We start from the raw sequence: 18,578 nt of genomic DNA, 5'->3' as shown, positions 1-18,578 counted from the left end.
TGTGTGTGATTCGTTGCTGTCATTTTGAGTTCGTTGAAATTATCGAAGTTTGAGGTACCGCTACTTCTTTAATGGTTAATCCGTTTTATCTTGGGAGGAATTAATCTGCAACCTCGGGTACTTGAGGGGATTAAATTTCTTAAGGACACACAATGGGTTCTGTGGACTCGGATAGTTCTTTGTGTTTTTCTTTTCATCTTTTATTATTTCTGGTTTGCTAATCTGAATACAGGAGATAACACATACCGCTGGAGAAAATTTACCGGATATCCAAAAACAACCGTCTCGCCACCAGACCACCACCGGAACTAGTAGATTTTCAAAATTGAAATTTTTGGTTCTTGAAAATTAGAGGTTTTCTTACAATCCAAAAGTGATTAAGTTGTCACAAAGTAATTAGAATTAAAGCATAGGAAGATGATTGTTGAGTTTACATGGCGTGTGTGTTCAATATACACATGGATCACACATGTTTTTTTTTTTTTTTCCAAGTACTAGTAAAGTTTCAATTTAAAAATAAATAATAATTGTAAATTTTTTGAAAAGTTTAATTAAAGATTGTATTGTAAGAGAAACTCCTCTGTATAGAATTAAGAGAATGTTCATCTCATAATATTGTGATGGTAGTTTGAGAAAGTTATAAACCACTCTTAAATATTTTTCCTACAATCATGCACAGTCACATAAACACAACATGTTAGGTATAGTTAGAAGGGAAAAATCTCAAGTTTCATGACTAAATCTTTGGAAAAGTTATGATCCTTTTCTCTTTTACGACAAATTCTTAATTACAAACATAGGCAGACTTCCTCTGTTAGGCGAGCTGCATTACAGGCGCCAAGACATTACATGAAACATTATTCATACAATAATATTTTTACTTTTATAAAAATTTCATTGAAGACTTAGAAAACCCAAAATGTACAAAAAGATAAGTTTATTGATGTCATTGATACTGTTTTGTGGTGAGATTCATGTAGGGGCATACTTGGGCATAAATTGGGGGAGGATGGCAACACAAAAGCTTGTTCCATCAATGGTTGTGGATTTACTCTTACAAAATGGAATTTCAGAGTTGAGACTTTTTCAACCAAGCTTTCATGTTCTTGATGCTTTTGCTGACACCAATATCGGTCTCATCGTTACCTTACAAGAGAACTATTTAAAAAATGTTTTCGAGCAAAAACAAATGGACGACTATATTCATGAACGTGTCAAGGTTTATTCCGAAAAAGGAGTTAAATTCAGGTAGATGTGATGAATTTAATATTCAAAGGAAGTAGATTATTGTTGTTTCATTTCTAGATTTGAACTCGAAGTTATTGATTTGTAGGTATGTGTACGTGGGGAACGAACCCTTTACAAAATCATTATATATGAAAAAACAATTTAATGGTACTATCCGTTACCTGAATATGACTAGACATGCCCTTGATAAGTTCAACCTCCCAGATATCAAAGCAACAACTCCTCATTTCACAGACGTCTTAACAAATGTTACCAAACCATCAGAAGGTGATTTTCGAGAAGACATAAAGGGGAAAATGTTGGAATTTCTTGATTGTATTAACAGAACTGGTGCCCTTTTCGTTATCCATATCTTCCCAATCTATACAGTTTATAGATACGGATTTGATGTGGACTTTGCTTTCTTCGATAATAAATCCAAGTTCAAAATCGTAGATGGAAATAGCACCTACACTACTCTGTTCACTTTCATATTCGATACACTTGTTTCTGCTCTAGCAAAGGCAGGTTATGGTGATATGGAGATTATTGTCGGACAAATTGGCTGGCCTACAGATGGTTATGTGAGTGCAAGTGAACTAAATGCTGAAAGATTTCATCGCGGCCTTCTTCAATATATTGCTAGGAAGGAGGGAACTCCACTACGCCCAAATAAAGATATAAATATGTATCTCCTTGGCTTGACAGATGAGAATATGGTTGTTACAGATTATGGACCTTATCAACGACATTGGGGTATCTATAAACACGATGGTATACCCAAGTACAAAATTGATTTCACCCTGCAAGACTGAGATGTCAAGCCTTCTGTTGCTAAAGGTACTACTTATGTTGAATTGTGTGATCATCAAACATGGATAATTTCCTCTGCTTCATATCACATTGTTTTTCTTGCGTTTAACATTTTCTTAACTTATGATTATATATATATTGTGAAAAGGTACCGTGCGAATGCCAAACAGATGGTGTGTGTTTGATGGTAAAACAGATCACAACGAGTCCCTAGTGTTGCAAGATTACGAGTATGCCTGTGAGAAATCAGACTGCACTGCGTTTGGTGCTGGTGCAACGTGTGATCACCTCAGTTTCATAGAGAAGGTCTCTTATGCATATAATATGCTTTACCAAATAACTAATCAAGATTTGCGGAAATGCAACTTATCAGGAGCAACGATGACAACAAATAATCCTTCCACTCCAGACTGTGATTTCCCAATTGAGATCTTAACTGCAGAGGTGGTGGATGGTGGAACTGCATTAACCAGGAGATACTAAAATAAATATTCTTGTACCTTTATCTATATCTATCTATCTATCTATCTATACATATTATTTTTATAAAAGCATGAATATAAATGTTGATTGACCAAAATACTCTCCTTTAGTAAATACAATTCATAGACAAATATAATGTACAAGATAAAACTGGATCTACCTCAGTTCTTCACAAAGGTCTTCTATTTTCTTATAAAATTCACAAAGGTCTTATTATTATTATTATGACTTTCACTCAGGAAGTCTTCCCAAAAGTCTTTATTAAATCATCGTCATAGTAGCGCCAAAAACACTTACAACTATGCATATTCAAAGAAAGGGAAAAATTAGAAAAAAGTAAAACCTATAAAAAAGAGAGAGAACAATAATATTTTTTTTAAAAAGAAGGATGCATAAAAGTATGCAAACTTTCTTTCACCCCAAAACTCTTTTTCTACCTCACACCTCAACTTTCCACCCTAACTCAAGTCTCAAGTACCGATTCCCTATACTAATATGAGATTCAACTCCTAATTATTGATTTGGGATCTGACTCCTATCCTCGATTCGAGACCCAACTCCTAGGTCACGGGTCGGATTGGAGTTGGATCTCATTTTGGGTATCAGGTGTCACGCCCTGAGCCTACACCCTGGATGTGGCCGACACTCGAAAACCATCGTTGGTCTTCAACCAAACCCTTGTCTTGGATGACTACTTAGCGGAAGACTAGCTCAAGCATACATAAGCTTAAAATTGAAGAACATTTAAACCAATTAACTGAATCTTAAAGCTTTCTGAAAATACTAAGTATAAATGATCAAGTTTCATCAAAACATCTTAAACGAAAACTGAAAGACTTATTAACTCTGTCTATCTATAAAGTCTCTATTGTCTCAAGATAGGTGTCAGGACAAGACCCACGAAAACCTTAACAAATACTACTAAAGCAATAAAAGACGGGAGTCCTCCAAAAAGCAACGAACCCTTACCAAAAGTTGACGAGTCGATGATGTGATCTCAACGAAACACATGTTGATGATCATGAACATCTGCATCATGAAATGTACGGTATGTAATAAAGTTGAATGAAACAAACAACTGAACTGAAAGTAACTCAACTGAAGTAAAGCATGAAGATGAAGTAAAATCATTTAAGCTTTACAATATATGATATAATGATAGCAAATACTGATATATATATATATATATATATATATATTAACTTCTTGGAAAGTTTCTCTAACCGACAACCATCGCTATGAGCCTTGTGATGATACAACGTTTCACCCACGTAGTTAAAATCGACCTATACTTTGTCAAAGTATAGGACGTAACTCAACTTATAGATCCACTAAAAGCCTTCTTGAGGCAAGTGAAGAGTCGTTCGAATTTTGGTACGATCCTATCTACGCTTGCGGCGTAGGTAATGGGGTTTGAGTTATCTGAACTCTTACCCAAATTGGTGTCAATACTACTCTAAAAATATAAATACTAATGCTCAATAGCCTGATATCTCAAAGCAGGTTCTTAGTTCAATTAAGAGGGAAAATACTTCGAAAACGTCAAAACACTTAGCAACAACTTATGAAAGACATGTACAAAGTGAGTAGCAGGATATATCGCCTTTTCTCATCAGGTGAAATATTTGTTCATTAAAGTGCAGTACATTAAATCTAATATGAGTTTTTCTTTTCTTGTATTTTTAAATCTTTTCTACTTGTGTTCAGTCAAATGTCTGTATTTTATTTAAGTTCAAAATTCTATTGAAGTTGTACAAAAACACCTCTGATTTGCATTACATGATACCTCTAATATTGCCCTTCAAATCCTTTCAAAACTAGACAAAAATGAATAAGGATATCATTTTACCTATCTTACAACTACACCACATAATTGAAAGTAAATCCTCAATACCTCACTCGAGGATCGTGAATTAGTCAAATTTGTACGTGTTATCTTCTCCTCCCCTTCCTCCAAAAAATCTGACTCACAAGTTCAATGGAACCAACCACGCAAGCTATTTGACCCTCAGGCATGGTGCTCACATAGTTTTGAAACTACCATTTTATTTTAAATGGTAGCATAGCCAAAGTGATCCTTTGTTTGGTTTTTTGACTTTTCTAATCAACTTGATGATCTATTAAAGAGATGATGTAAATGTTAATCACGATGGAAGGCATCATAAATGTCAGAATCACAAACAACAGAGTGTAACATTTTAAAATCAGAAATTTTAAGGAAAAACATGACATGTAGAGCAAAGGGATATCAGTAAAACAATATGGAGATGGACACAAAAATTGATGGTCTTGCATATGCAAATGAGGGGCAGGGGTTGTAGTTCTTTGATTAAGATTGTGGCACCTGATAGAGGGATAGATGTAACAACTCGAAATTGTAAAGTCAAAATGAAGGAAAAATTTCTGATTTCTGGCTACAGATTGAGTCCTATGAGACCAGTCTACGGTTTGTAGAAGTTTCTATAGGTCATAAATGATACTCATATGAATGAGGTAGAGATTTGAGAAAATTCAAGTTTCTGAAGTCTGACCTACGAATCGACAGGACGGGTCGTAGGATGTTCGACGAGTCGTAGATGGGTTCCATAGAAAGGTTTCAAACTTCGTGAAATTTTGGGTTAAAACTTGAGGTCTACGGACTGTAGGAATTTAGACGGTCTGTAGAAAGGTGTTGTATAAAGTTGCCGAAACTTTAGGCCCCAGTAACTCGACCTACAGTTGATCAGTATGGTCTAAAGGTCCAAACCGTAGGGTCCTCCGGCAGATATTTCTTAAAGTTATTTGGATTTTTCCTATGCATTTAATACCTATATTATGTCATTTTGACTGTAATTTTAAGTTCTGTAACTACCCTTCTACCCTTAAAATTACCCCAACTCTCTCATCCACTCAAATCCCCAATTCCCATCCACATTCATCCTCTCCAAATTCTCTCAAGATCAAGGAAGAACTCCTAGGGTTTCAAGCTTCAAGTCTCCAATTCTTCCAATTGCTTTTGGGCTTTGATCCTCAAGGTATGTAGGGTTTCATCAATGGTCACCCATTGAGCCCCAAGATTCCCCAACTTCTCCAAGTTCAATTTCACCAAAGTTGATTAGGTTTTCATTCAATTCTTCATGGGTTCTAATTGTGTTTGAATCAATTGTTGGATTTTGATCTTATTATGATTGTTTTGACTCAATTACATGCTTTTCAATTGATTTCATACAAACTCATGCATTTTTCATAATTTTGACTATGAACTCTTAAAGGCATGTATTTATGAAGAAACTATGAATATATGAATGAAGTTTTCATGAAAGTTATGCATGATTTATGAAAATGAATGTTTCATGATCTAGGTTACTTCAAAATAAGCATCAATGAAATTGTGAAAGGTTTTCTCACATTAAGGAATCATGATTAGTGGAAGATTTTCTTACACATAGTTTAAGGAGCTACTCTATGATGTTTTAAGCTTGGATTCGAAACTTAATTGTGATTTTCCATGTATGATGATATATTTATGTTTATGACTAGTTTCGTTGGGATTTTACTTAGCACCGAGAGGATATTGAGATAGAGGTTCTCCCGCTAGTAGAGGTCGAGTCTCTAGTAGCAATCTCATTGTCCCTAACTGCGTGCCCCCATAGGATTGTCTTATTTGACATAGCTAGTGGATCCACATAAGCTAGAAGTTAAGGTCCTTGCCTTGGCAAGTAAGGACATCTCTTTTCGGTGTGGGAGCAAGACACCAAATTCCACTTTATAGCTCATGTGGTCTATATCGGTTAATAGTAAATATCCCACAAAATGAACTATAAGTTGTTCTTAAAGATTTTATGAAGCCTTTCTTATAATTTTATGATGCATTGACCATGTTCATGACTTATGATCTTTCTTTAAAAGTTTTTACTATGTTTAGCTTGGTCATGCATATCATGTTTTCTTTTATATATGTCCCTTTATGATCATGTTTCATGTTTTTTTGCATATCCCTCATACTTTCGTACATTCCATGTACTAATGAATACTTGTGCCTACATTGTTTGACAAATGTAGGGTCCGACGATCTTTCTCCTCCCGCCGTGGTTGGTTGATCATTTCGAGGTTGAAGACTTGGTGAGTCCTCACGTTCCGAGGACCATGTCACTTTTACTATGTTTTTCTTATGTCATTAGTTTTCAGACGTTGTATGTGGTGTATGGAATCGTCCCAACCATGATGGATAAGATTGTCTTGTCGAGACTATGATTAGACTTCCGCTTGTATATCAAACTATTATAATATGAAACTTTCTACCTTTAATTCTCGTATTGCTATTATGTTGTACATGTCGTATGTATGTCAAGTGGCTTGTGTAGGGCCTCTCGAGGTCTTATACGCCATATCACCTCCAGGGTGTACTTTGGGTCGTGACAATAGAGTAAATAATGGATTGTGATTGTAAAGAGCGTCATACATGAATTGCACAGGGGGATTTAGTGTGCTGCAAGAAACGTCTTTGGTATCCATCAGAAAATTCTTGTATTTTGAATGAAAATGTGAATTGTGAGAAGGAAAGCATACAAACTTAACCATGAAATAGCCAATGTAAGCACCGGAGTTTAGTTAGGTGGTTATGTATTCTTTAAAAAAAATAAAAATCCAGAACATATATGGAAAATGAGTTGTAACGAAGTGTAAGATTTTGTAGGGGATGAACGTGGAAATAGTTGATGTAGCGGTAGGGTAATAATGTGGTGGAGAAGGATAAAGCAAAGGAAGATGTAAAAATAGAGAAGCTTGAAGAGATTTGTAGATAACACTGTAAATAATTGCCTTGTAATCTTGGTGGGATCAGCTACCTGACCGCCTTCCCTGTATAAATTTTCCAATGTCTGAATATGATTATCGAGATTATGCTTGGATGTTCTGAGGATTGAAATGAATACAACTATATTGATTGTACTCACGTGTGTCACGCTCATATATGTAAAAGAAATTCTATACTCTCAATTTGGAGTAATATTGTTTGTGTTGTTATATTATATGTTTGGTAATGGTTATTCAGTTGAGGATAGATTGAAAGGACGAGTGACATGTAAAAGTTGTTGTTTTGGTTTGTTTTTAGATGCCGAATTTTATATGAAGGAAAATAGGAGATTTCGAAAGTTACAATCTTGACAAGTTCAGGGAAGGAAAATTTCAGGAGAAATTTATGGAAACAGGAATTTGTGGTGGTGTTTCGCACAGTTTTGGAGATCAAACATAGAGGCGTTGTATGAAAGATGTTGGGGAAGATACAGGAAGAACAATTAATCAAGGTTACCATTGCACTACGAATGTAAGACAAACAGTTTTTCCTACCAGGGACAAGTAGAATCACCTCGGGCAATAACATCATTCAATCAAGAAAAAAGATCTGCCTATTTCCCAATATAACAAAATCTTCTCTTCTACTATCATGTAATTGTCCACAATGAACTGCTGCAACATTGTAACCTAGAAGATAATAATAGGGTGTGCAACTCTGCACTAAGTCTTTGTTGTTAATGACTGATACATGATTAGTTACAATTCCATGTGTTAGTTAGCTTCAGTGAAAGTTAGTTAAGCAGTTAGTTAGTAACAGAATCTGTTACTAACTAACTGCTTAACTAACTTTCACTGAAGCTAACTAACACATGGAATTGTAACTAATCATGTATCAATGACATCCAATAGAAGCTTAGTAGAACTAACCATTAACGTGTTAGTCTTCTCTTCTCTTCTATTTCATTTGTTTTCTTGTTATATTCCTTGTCCTTCTCCAATTAGTGTCAACCTCAACACTCCTGAACAAAGTCACGCTAAGAATACGTAAACAGTACTATAAGTCGCAATAATTGGCAATTCAAAATATATAATTACAAGATATATGAAAAATTTACGGTCAAAGATAGATTTGTTTGAATCTCGAAATCCAAAAAGTGTCACATAAATTGGACCGTAGAGAGTAAAATAAAAGAGAATTCTGATTTGTGATGGCGCCACGTACCTGGGGTTCTCTTTTATATAAATATATTTGATATATAAGATAAAGATAAAATAAGATTGTAATTTTATTTTTTTGAAGATCTTAAATTAAAGGTTGCATTGCAAGAGAAACTCCTCTTTATTTACTAGTCAAACATGATAGAATTAAGAGAATGTTCCACTCTTAAATATTTTTCCGACAATGATGCGGAATCACACAAACACAACAAGTTTCATTGCATGCCTAATTATTTGAAAAAGTTATGATCATTTTTTCTCTTTTATGACTTAAATTCATAATTACAAACATAGGCGGACTTCCTCTATTAAGCGACCTGCATTACAGGCGCCTTCATATATATATGATTGTGAATGTTATTGAAGAATTAGAATATCCACAATGTACAAAAAGATAAGTTCGCTATGGATAAGTTTATTGATGTCATTGATAATATTTTGTGGTGAGATTCATGTAGGGGCATACTTGGGCATAAATTGGGGGAGGATGGCAACACAAAAGTTTGTTCCATCAATGGTTGTGGATTTACTCTTACAAAATGGAATTCCAGAGTTGAGACTTTTTCAACCAAGCCTTCATGTTCTTGATGCTTTTGCTGAAACCAATATTGGTCTCATCATCACCTTACAAGAGAACTTTTTAAAAAATACCGTCGAGCAAAAACAAATTGATGACTATATTCATGAACGTGTCAAAGTTTATTCCGAAAAAGGAGTTAAATTCAGGTAGATGTGATGAATTTAATATTCAAAACAAGTAGATTATTATTGTTTCATTTCTAGATTTGAACTCGAAGTTATTGATTTGTAGGTATGTGTACGTAGGGAACGAACCCTTTACAAAATCATTATATATGAAAAAACAATTTAATGGTACTATCCGTTTCCTGAATATGACGAGAGTTGCCCTTGATAAATTCAACCTCCCAGATATCAAAGCAACAACTCCTCATTTCACGGACGTCTTAACAAATGTTAGCAAGCCATCAGAAGGTGATTTTCGAGAAGACATAAAGGGGAAAATGTTGGGATTTCTTGATAGCATTAACAAAACTGGTGCCCCTTTCATTATCCATATGTTCCCAATCTATACGGTTTATAGATACGGATTTGATGTGGACTTTGCTTTCTTTGATAATAAATCCAAGTTCAAAATCGTAGATGGAAATAACACCTATACTAATCTCTTTACTTTCATATACGATACACTTGTTTCTGCTCTAGCAAGGGCAGGTTATGGTGATATGGAGATTGTTGTCGGACAAATTGGTTGGCCTACAGATGGATATGTGAGTGCAAGTGAACAAAATGCTGAAAGATTTCATCGCGGACTTCTTAAATATATTGCTAAGAAGGAGGGAACTCCACTACGCCCAAATAGAGATATAGATATGTATCTCCTTGGCTTAACAGATGAGAATATGGTTGTTACAGATTATGGACCTTATCAACGACATTGGGGTATCTATAAACACGATGGTGTTCCCAAGTACAAAATTGATTTCACCCTGCAAGACCGAGATGTCAAGCCTTCCATTGCCAAAGGTACTACTTATGTTCAATTGTGTCATCATTGGCAATAATTAATTTTCATATAATGACTTGTTAGCTATATATATATTGTAAAAAGGTACCGTGCGAATGCCAAACAGATGGTGTGTGTTTGATGGTAAAACGGATCACAACGAGACCCTAGTGTTGCAAGATTACGACTTTGCCTGTGAGAAATCAGACTGCACTGCATTTGGCTCTGGTGCAACGTGTGATCACCTCAGTTTCACAGAGAAGGTCTCTTATGCATATAATATGCTTTACCAAATGGGTAATCAAGATATGCGGAAATGCAAGTTATTAGGAGCAAAGATGACCACAAATAATCCTTCCACTCCAGACTGTGATTTTCCAATTGAGATCTTAACTGCAGAGGTGGTGGATGGTGGATCTGGATTAACCAAGAAATACTAACCAATATATACACATACATTGCTTATTTCCTTCTTAATTTGCTTTCATGTATGATGCACATACTCCATGATTTTGAGTATGCTCTGTGATTTTTTTGATAAATCTATAGAATCTCCAACCCTTATATTGCCAAATTGTTGGTAAATCATGTTAGTCTCATTATTGCATAGTAAGAAGGTGGCCAGGAGGACCAAAAAGAAGAGAATCCTTGGTGGTTCAAACGGTTGTCAAGTGTCAAAAACATACATAAACAACCTTTTTTTTTGTTTCGCACCTAAACTTTTAGGAGCGTAAAAAACACACCTCAAATAACATGTGATGGTGTTTGTATTACACTCTCTTTTTAAAAATCACATAGAAAACAATTCTACCGTGGCAAAAAGTTAAAAATTAAAATGAAGAACAAATCAAACTAACTTATATAACAAGAAAATATAGAATAAAATGGAGAAGGATGTTGATAAATATTAAGAAGGAGGAGGAGGAAGGAGAAGAAGATGGAGGAGGAGGAGAGGGTTAAAGAAAATATGCAATGGAGGTGAAGAACGGAATCTAACAGATAATTTACTATCAACTCATTCAGGTACGTTCATTATGCAAAACTGATGAGTCTATATGTCTCCTAAAGCCTCTCGGACCAATTAAGAGAATATCACTCTAAGTCATGGCATCACTTGAGTGTCAAATTAATTTGTTCATTCATCAAAAACCTTAGGTTAGCTATCCTAGCTATAGCTCAAGCTATTAGATGGAGGTTGATAGCTCCAAATTACTGTTAATAATCTTTTTTCTAATCTTTACCTCTTTTGTCAAACAAGTCAAAATACAAACAAGTTCTTAATGGTTGCCATTAAAAAGCAATCTTTACAAAAGAACCATAATATGCAATGATCACCCCTCTGTGAGAAGATTAATTTTAATGTAAATAATCTATTATCATCATCCCTACTCTAAGTTCCATAACCCTAGTTTTCAGTTAAGTTACTCATAACTAGTTATAAATAATAGTAACTAATATAATTTAAACTACTAAGGAACATTAATATAAAAGAAATTAAACAACACCTTTGATTAATGTACAAGAGAATCTTGTTCGCTCCACAATAATCGTCTAAGAAAAACTATATTTAAACCCTAAAAACTAGGGGTGTACAAAACCGAACCGAAAACCGAATCAAACCGCAAACCGAGTCAACCCGGAAAAAAAATCCGACTAGTGGTTTGGTTTTGAAAAAAAACCCTGACTATATTTGGGTTGGTTTAGTTTTAACTAAAAAAAATCAACCCGAGACCAAACCAACCCGACATTATATAAAATAATTTTAAAATTTTATTTTATACATAAAAATATTTACTTTGATATAATTTTAAAATATTTCTTATACTTTTTCATAGTTTTTATCTTTTAATATATTATTTCAAGTTTGAAACTTAGAATTAAGAATGGGCAAAATAAAGATTATAGTCCACAAATGTTGGTAATTATAATAAAGCTTAAATCAAAATCAAATTAATACTAATGCAAAAAGAAAATCAATTCAACACTAAGAATGACAATAATATTGAATATTTGTTCTTTAGTTTTACATTGGTTTAGACAATTAAAATACATAGTCTAATTTTAATTTCCTTTAATATTTAGTCATGTAACTAATACTTATTAAATTTAATTTTAGCATGATTTAGTACTTTTAAATTATGATCATTTTCATTATGACTTGTTAATTTGCAATATTTGTTTTACGCGATTTCATTATTATTATTTTTGTTGGATATTTTAGTGTCATTAATCATATCATATTATGTTATATTTTTTAAGAAACATCTTAAATAGTTATATTTTGGTAGGACTAAAGAAATATTTGAAGTACTAGTAAATTATATGTTTGTATGAATACTTTACCGGAAAAACCCGAAACAACCCAAAAAACCAAAAAATCCGAAAAATCCCAAAAAACACCCGAGGTTGAAAAACCCGAGTTTTATTGGTTTGGTTTGGTTTATAAATTTAAAAATCCGACACAAATGATTTGGTTTGATGGTTGAAAAACTCGAACCAACCCGGCCATGTACACCCCTACTAAAAACTAAGAACAATGAATCTTCCAATATGCTATGAGTAATTCCTATATTTTATGACTAATTTGTAACCTCTACTTATAATGTCTAACTCTAAAAATGTCATCTTAATGACATACTTATAGCAATAGGATCAAAATCTTAATCCCGATTGAACTCTGCTTTAACTTGGTCAACTCTAGTATGGCAAATAGGGGGTTGCGCGCGGAGCGGGGTCCAATGCGTGGACTTGTAGTCCTTTTGGCTCCATTTTAGTTCGGGACACTCTACTTTGCATTTCAATCCATCTTTTGGGTCTTTTCTTGTTGTATTTGGCTTAAAATCAACCTAGTCATATCTATTAGCTCATCACAACAAATATACAATAAACACATAGATATTTATAAGATTATACTCAGAACTTAGCTAAATAATGGATAAAATATGATGATTGGATGTGTAAATACACCTCATATCATCAATCCTAGTTGAGTCACCTTCAATTTTTTCTTAGTCATGGTTCCTTTCCGGGAGATTAGTTTGATGTTGAAATGGGCAATGGTTAGGTATAATCGAATCTAGAGTGAGATTTTTCCTGATGATAGATTGGTAGGAGACTTTCTTAAGGGAATAGTTCATGTTTAGTTTAAGTAGAATAAAGTAGGTTTGACTTAAATGGTGGTAGATTGTTTGCTTATGGCATGAAACTTATTTTTGATGAAAAAAATGGACCCTTTTGGAAAAGTTGTCTGAACTCCACCTGTATTTATTGACATATATCTCTCTTAATTTTGGTTAACATTGAAAATTACATGATGCTTAGAGTACTAGTTTGGGAGTTATAATGAAAGCTAAATAAGTCTGATGTCATTGTGTGTGTTAGGACTTGGTGTTGTCACTGTGTTTATGCATGTAATCCAGAACTTGTCTGGTTAGTCATGTCACATGTGTGAGGATAGCTTAGTTATAGAGATGAACTTAGTCTTATTTTGTGAAATACAAGTCAATTTAACCTAAATAATGCTTCTAAATGTAAAATATTATCCTTAATCTCCCATATTAAGCTTTTAAACTGTTTTGTTGGCTAATTGTAACTGCAATATGAAGCCTAAAAAGCTTAAGTTGGGGAGTGTTGGATGAAAAGAAAGGTGAGAATAGATGGTTCAATCCTAAGTTGGGGGTGTGGAAACAGTTATGTCATGATGTGGAAGAAAGAGAAAAGTGAATTCGGAAAAAAGCCAAACAACTACTACGAGCCCGTTTGGCTTAACTTTAAAAAAGTAGCTTTTTAAAAATAGCTTTTAAAAAGTCAAACTTAAGCAACTTTAAAATTAAAAATGATAAGCAGAGAAGTACCTACTTTTAGCTTTTAACTTTTTTTTAAAAGTTAATTTATACTTATTTTAAGTTATTTTTAACTTAGTCAAACACTTCCAAAAGCTAAAAATGACTTAAAAGTAGGTATGACGAACTTTTAAGCCAATCCAAACAGACTTGCAGTAACAAAGAATTATAATTTTATTGGCCATGAAAAGTTGTTTTAACATCAGAATTACAGAAATAGATTAAAGAGATAAGCAACTAATTAACTTCTCAAAAATGACAGGAATTTTGTTGCAGCACACTGGTATTTTGTACTGTAGTTAAGTTTAAAGATTTGATTAACCTCTAAAAGAAAAAAAATAATAGGAGCAATTACTGCAAAAAAAAGATTAAAGAAGTCCATGAAACTCAGGAACTCCTTGACATGAGTGTACCGAAAAGTTTAAGCTCCAACTTTCTCAATGTTTTCTGAGATAGTTTTCATCCTTGGTCGAATATCTGGATCTGCCTCGGTGCATGCAAGAGCTATATGAAATACAGCTAGTACTTCCTTCTTAGCATGGACTTCTTGAAGCAACATTGGTTCTACCATATCCGACAGTGGATTTTGCTCCTCGAATCCCTTTCTTACCCATCTTACAAGATCTGGAACCTCCGTTGAAGTGGATGTTGTAGGAACTGAGAGGTCAGGAGACTTTCCAGTCAGCAGTTCAAGCAAGACCACCCCGAATGAGTACACATCCCATTTTTGGGTGGGTCTGTTACCAGTGATTCGAGCTTCTGGTGCTCGATAGTTATTGGGACGTTCTGGTTGGGCAGGCTTCAAGTAAGGAAGAGCTCCACCCATAAATCCACCAGAAGAGGAGGGGTTGTTTCCCGTGATATTGATTAATCGATTGAGGCCAAAATCAGATATATATGGCTGCAGTTCAGTATCAAGGAGAATATTGGAAGGTTTGACGTCTCCATGGACAAATTTCCTTGGGCTACACTCATGGAGATAGGCTAAACCTCGCGCTGTTCCCTTAGCAATTTTCAGTCTCGTTGACCATGTTAAACTAGGTGATGGTTGCCCATTTCTCCCTGTATAAAGCCAAACGAGATTGTCATCACAACATTTACCACAGTATGACGAAGAAGATACAAGGTAATAACTTTTCAGCTCAATAGGCAAATCGGTGTTCACACTAATTCGGCTAATCTCAATCAGCTAGAGCATGAAACTACTGTCACTACGTCAATACATACAGATCTAGCATGGCAAAACAATTTGGAAAAAGAGATGCAGAAACAAAACACTCCTCAACTTCTTCAGAATGCAAAAGGTAAGTTACTGTACTGTCAAATTCCAGCTACATAATTTAAAAACAGGTAAATTAAGAAACTGGGAACATCAGGTACCATAGAACCAAAGGTCATCAAATATATTTGTCTCAGAAAGCAAGCAGTTACTCTTGGGTAACGAATGTGTTATAGATTCATAGTGACATGTATATGAGGCAGTGAAGTAGATATTCATAAATGTAAACAACAATTTGTATCAGGGGAAAAAATCTAATTCTTTTTAAAAATGTAACATTCAAGCAGCTATACCAACAGCAACAGTGCAAAATTCAATTGCAGAACACTAATTTTTAAAAATTCGAAGTCTATAATCCATCTCAAGGGAGTATAAGTCCCGCTCATGCTAGATGGTAGTTACCAGACCAGATACTGCAGATTCCAGTTTGCTTCGAAAAATTAAACATCTGTAAAGTCAAACTGCACCAGGCGGAGCGATTCGCAAATTCTTGAATATTAGTATATGCAAATCAGGTAATACATCTCTAAAAGACATAATAAAACGATGTAATATCTAGACTTTTTTGAGAGACAGAATACGTAACTCCACAACTTAAGGAATTGACCTAGTACATGACATAATTCAGTTCTTGGCCCCTTGTACTTATTGGTTTGCTTCTAATTGATGATAAATCATTTTCCGCAAGGTTTATCGGGGCAGTCAACCATATGTCACATGAAAAAAGAGAGACTAAATTCTTCAAAACATGCCTAAATGCCCTTTCTACCAGGTTCGATATGCTGTCAACATATGATTATTGCATCGGCAGTAAATCGTTAAAGTCTGCAAATTGACTTGGGCTGGATCATTATAAGTTAATATACTACGATGTGCTTTAACATCCATTGAAATGGATGGAAAATGTTAGGTTGTTGGTTTACCCTTTATGCAGATAACTTTTCATCTATGATACATAATAAAGACTATCCTATCAGCTGATACAATTAGGCAAAAATCCTACACATTATCAAGTCGCAAACAAAACTCATCCTTCACTCAAGGATTGCAAGCACATGGGACACATTCAATATAAAATTATCACTAGATGGCATATGAATAATTGCTATTCAAAATCATCAAGGAACACACAACAGCTAAAAGTCATTATTTTGTCATTGGGAATATATTAAACAGTTATACTAGTGAATAAATACTAGAACATCCCAAACTCCTAACTAACCTAATACCAAAAGTCTTGTACTGTATTTCCACTCCTCAAAAGAGTGATCAATAAGTAAAATACCAATCCAGCAAAAGAATTACAATTTACACATATCGATCTTGGAATGTACGAAACATCCATCAGTGTATCATGCTACTAAATGATAAGAATATAGTATACCCCGATATCTAAAATATGAATGCGTTAATGATTCTTTCAACAGGTTATATCTACTAGACAAACAAAACTGAAGATGTTTTACTATAATGAAAAGCTCACCGTGAAGAGCAGAAGCCAAGTTGCCGTTGGAAATGAAATCACTAATGAGAAGTTTCTCATCAGGAGCCCAATAATAAGCTCTTAACTTCACAACATTAGGATGCTTAACCCTTCCGATTGCCTGAATCTCCGCGACAAACTCCTTATATCTCTGTTCCCCACCTTCCCCTAACCTCCTCACTGCCACTGGGATACCGTTCCCAAGCACAACCTTGTACACTATCCCCAACCCACTCTTTCCCAATACATAAGCAGAAGCCCTCAACAGCTCATCAAGCTCAAAGCTAAAACCTTTATCAATAGCCACAAGATCACCCTCCCCACCACTAACACCACCACCACTAGCCCCACCGCCACCTCCCTTCTCAGACTCAACTTCCGAATCATTATTTGGAAATCCATTAATACATGGGAAACCACAAAGCATTCTCTTCTCATTTCCACCAAATTTCCCTTTTCCAGTACAGCTGCAACCACCAGAGTCTTTCTTTTTCCAATACAAGTAAATAATCACTAGTCCTATAAATGCCACTCCAAATGCATCAGCCAAACATATCAATATAATGAATCCAGGTTTTAACCCCTTGCGCGAATTCGTTCCCTCGTTATCAGACGAACCCTGAACTTGTGTTGAATTGTTTGAACTATTTTTACAGTTTTTTTGTAAAGGAAATCCACATAACAAGGGATTATTCAAAAAAGCCGTCGGACCTTGATTAGCAAAAGAACCCGTCTGAGGAATTTCACCAGATAAATTATTATTCCTTAGATCAAAACTAACAGTTAAAGGTAAATCACCTACAGATTTGGGAATTCTTCCACTAAAATGATTAAAAGAAAGATTCAAAGTTCCAGATAGTGACTTCAATTCACCAATATCTTCAGGAATCGAACCATTGAACAAATTCGACGAAAGATCAAGTTGTTCCAAATTCGCCAACTCCGGGAACACCCCCACCGGAATCTCACCGGAGAATTTATTCCGAGCTAGAATAAGCCTCTGTAACTGCCTACAATTACGTAGATCCTTAGAGAAAGTTCCAGAAAGTGAATTATCAGAAATATCCAAATTCTGCAAACGAGGAAGATTACAAACAGAAGGAGGAAGTATACCAGAGATATTATTATCATACAAATAAATACTATGAAGCGACGTCGCATTGAATAAAGGGTCAGGGATAGAACCGTAAATATTATTTCCATGAAGATTCAGTCGCCGGAGATAGAGTAACGTTCCCAGCTCAGACGATAAGTATCCCCGGAGATTCTTACCGGAAAGAGTAATCCCAACGACACGTGGCTCTGAAGAACCAGAAATGTTAGCACATGAAATGCCAGTCCAAGTACAAGGAGTATCATCGTTTTCATTCCAATCGGAGAAAACTGTACCACCACCGCCATCATCCATGGCGGATTTTAGAGATAGAAGTGAAAGTCCGTCGGAAGTTAGACAAAATCCGGTATGAGAATTGAGTAAAAGAACAAGAAAAACGGATATCCTCCACATCATTTGTTGGGGATTTTTTTATTTTTGACAAAATTGAGATACAAATAAAAATAGTAGTAATGAACTTGTTATACAGAAATTTAACAAAGAAAAGAGGAGAAGGGGGAGTTGGAGGTATTAAGTAGGAGAAAGAGACAATAGCAGGAAGAGTTTGATTACAAAGGGGTCCACTTCGCGCCCTTACTAACTGAAGTATGTAGTACAATTAAAGCAAGTTTGATTTTTTTTAAATGTGTTTCAAGTCAGTGATCAGTAAAAATGATATGAGGAAATATCTATTTGGCTTTCACTAAGATTAAAGTGTCGTTTGATCATAAATATATTTAAGAAAAAATTGAAATTATTTTAGAAATTAATGTTTAACCATATAATTTGTCATTATTTGATACATATATTTTGCAAACATCCAAGTTTTAGAAAAAAAC

The 18,578-nt window shown here is 34.6% G+C and overlaps 3 protein-coding genes across 3 annotated transcripts; 2 read left to right on the top strand and 1 right to left on the bottom strand.

The window, feature by feature from the left end:
* The first annotated feature begins 1,415 nt into the window (after positions 1-1,415).
* On the top strand, positions 1,416-2,042 carry LOC107063436 (glucan endo-1,3-beta-glucosidase 8-like). Its single transcript, XM_015315329.1, has one exon. It carries the CDS (start codon positions 1,416-1,418, stop codon positions 2,040-2,042), a length of 627 nt encoding a protein of 208 aa, XP_015170815.1.
* Positions 2,043-9,378: 7,336 nt separating this feature from the next.
* LOC102581924 (glucan endo-1,3-beta-glucosidase 8-like) lies at positions 9,379-10,497 on the top strand. Its single transcript, XM_006361499.2, has 2 exons — positions 9,379-10,062; positions 10,148-10,497. Exons 1-2 carry the CDS (start codon positions 9,411-9,413, stop codon positions 10,480-10,482), a joined length of 987 nt encoding a protein of 328 aa, XP_006361561.1. The 5' UTR covers positions 9,379-9,410; the 3' UTR covers positions 10,483-10,497.
* Positions 10,498-14,114: 3,617 nt separating this feature from the next.
* On the bottom strand, positions 14,115-18,278 carry LOC102579589 (probable inactive leucine-rich repeat receptor-like protein kinase At1g66830). Its single transcript, XM_006361492.2, has 2 exons — positions 16,647-18,278; positions 14,115-14,946 (listed from the first exon to the last, which is right to left on the bottom strand). Exons 1-2 carry the CDS (start codon positions 18,154-18,156, stop codon positions 14,306-14,308), a joined length of 2,151 nt encoding a protein of 716 aa, XP_006361554.1. The 5' UTR covers positions 18,157-18,278; the 3' UTR covers positions 14,115-14,305.
* Between the last annotated feature and the right edge of the window lie 300 nt (positions 18,279-18,578).

This window comes from Solanum tuberosum, unplaced genomic scaffold, assembly GCF_000226075.1.
Source record: "Solanum tuberosum cultivar DM 1-3 516 R44 unplaced genomic scaffold, SolTub_3.0 scf00360, whole genome shotgun sequence".
Taxonomy (NCBI): Eukaryota; Viridiplantae; Streptophyta; class Magnoliopsida; order Solanales; family Solanaceae; genus Solanum; species Solanum tuberosum.
The sequence above is the reverse complement of the archived record's forward strand: the minus strand, read 5'-3'. Positions and strand labels throughout refer to the sequence as shown.

Excerpts from the sequence above, each read along its gene's own strand:
- LOC107063436 (XM_015315329.1), top strand. The coding sequence starts at position 1,416 with ATGACTAGACATGCCCTTGATAAGTTCAACCTCCCAGATATCAAAGCA.
- LOC102581924 (XM_006361499.2), top strand. The coding sequence starts at position 9,411 with ATGACGAGAGTTGCCCTTGATAAATTCAACCTCCCAGATATCAAAGCA. Across the intron at positions 10,063-10,147 it reads CAAGCCTTCCATTGCCAAAG|GTACCGTGCGAATGCCAAAC; the intron begins GTACTACTTATG and ends TATTGTAAAAAG.
- LOC102579589 (XM_006361492.2), bottom strand. The coding sequence starts at position 18,156 with ATGATGTGGAGGATATCCGTTTTTCTTGTTCTTTTACTCAATTCTCAT. Across the intron at positions 14,947-16,646 it reads CTTGGCTTCTGCTCTTCACG|GGAGAAATGGGCAACCATCA; the intron begins GTGAGCTTTTCA and ends GGCTTTATACAG.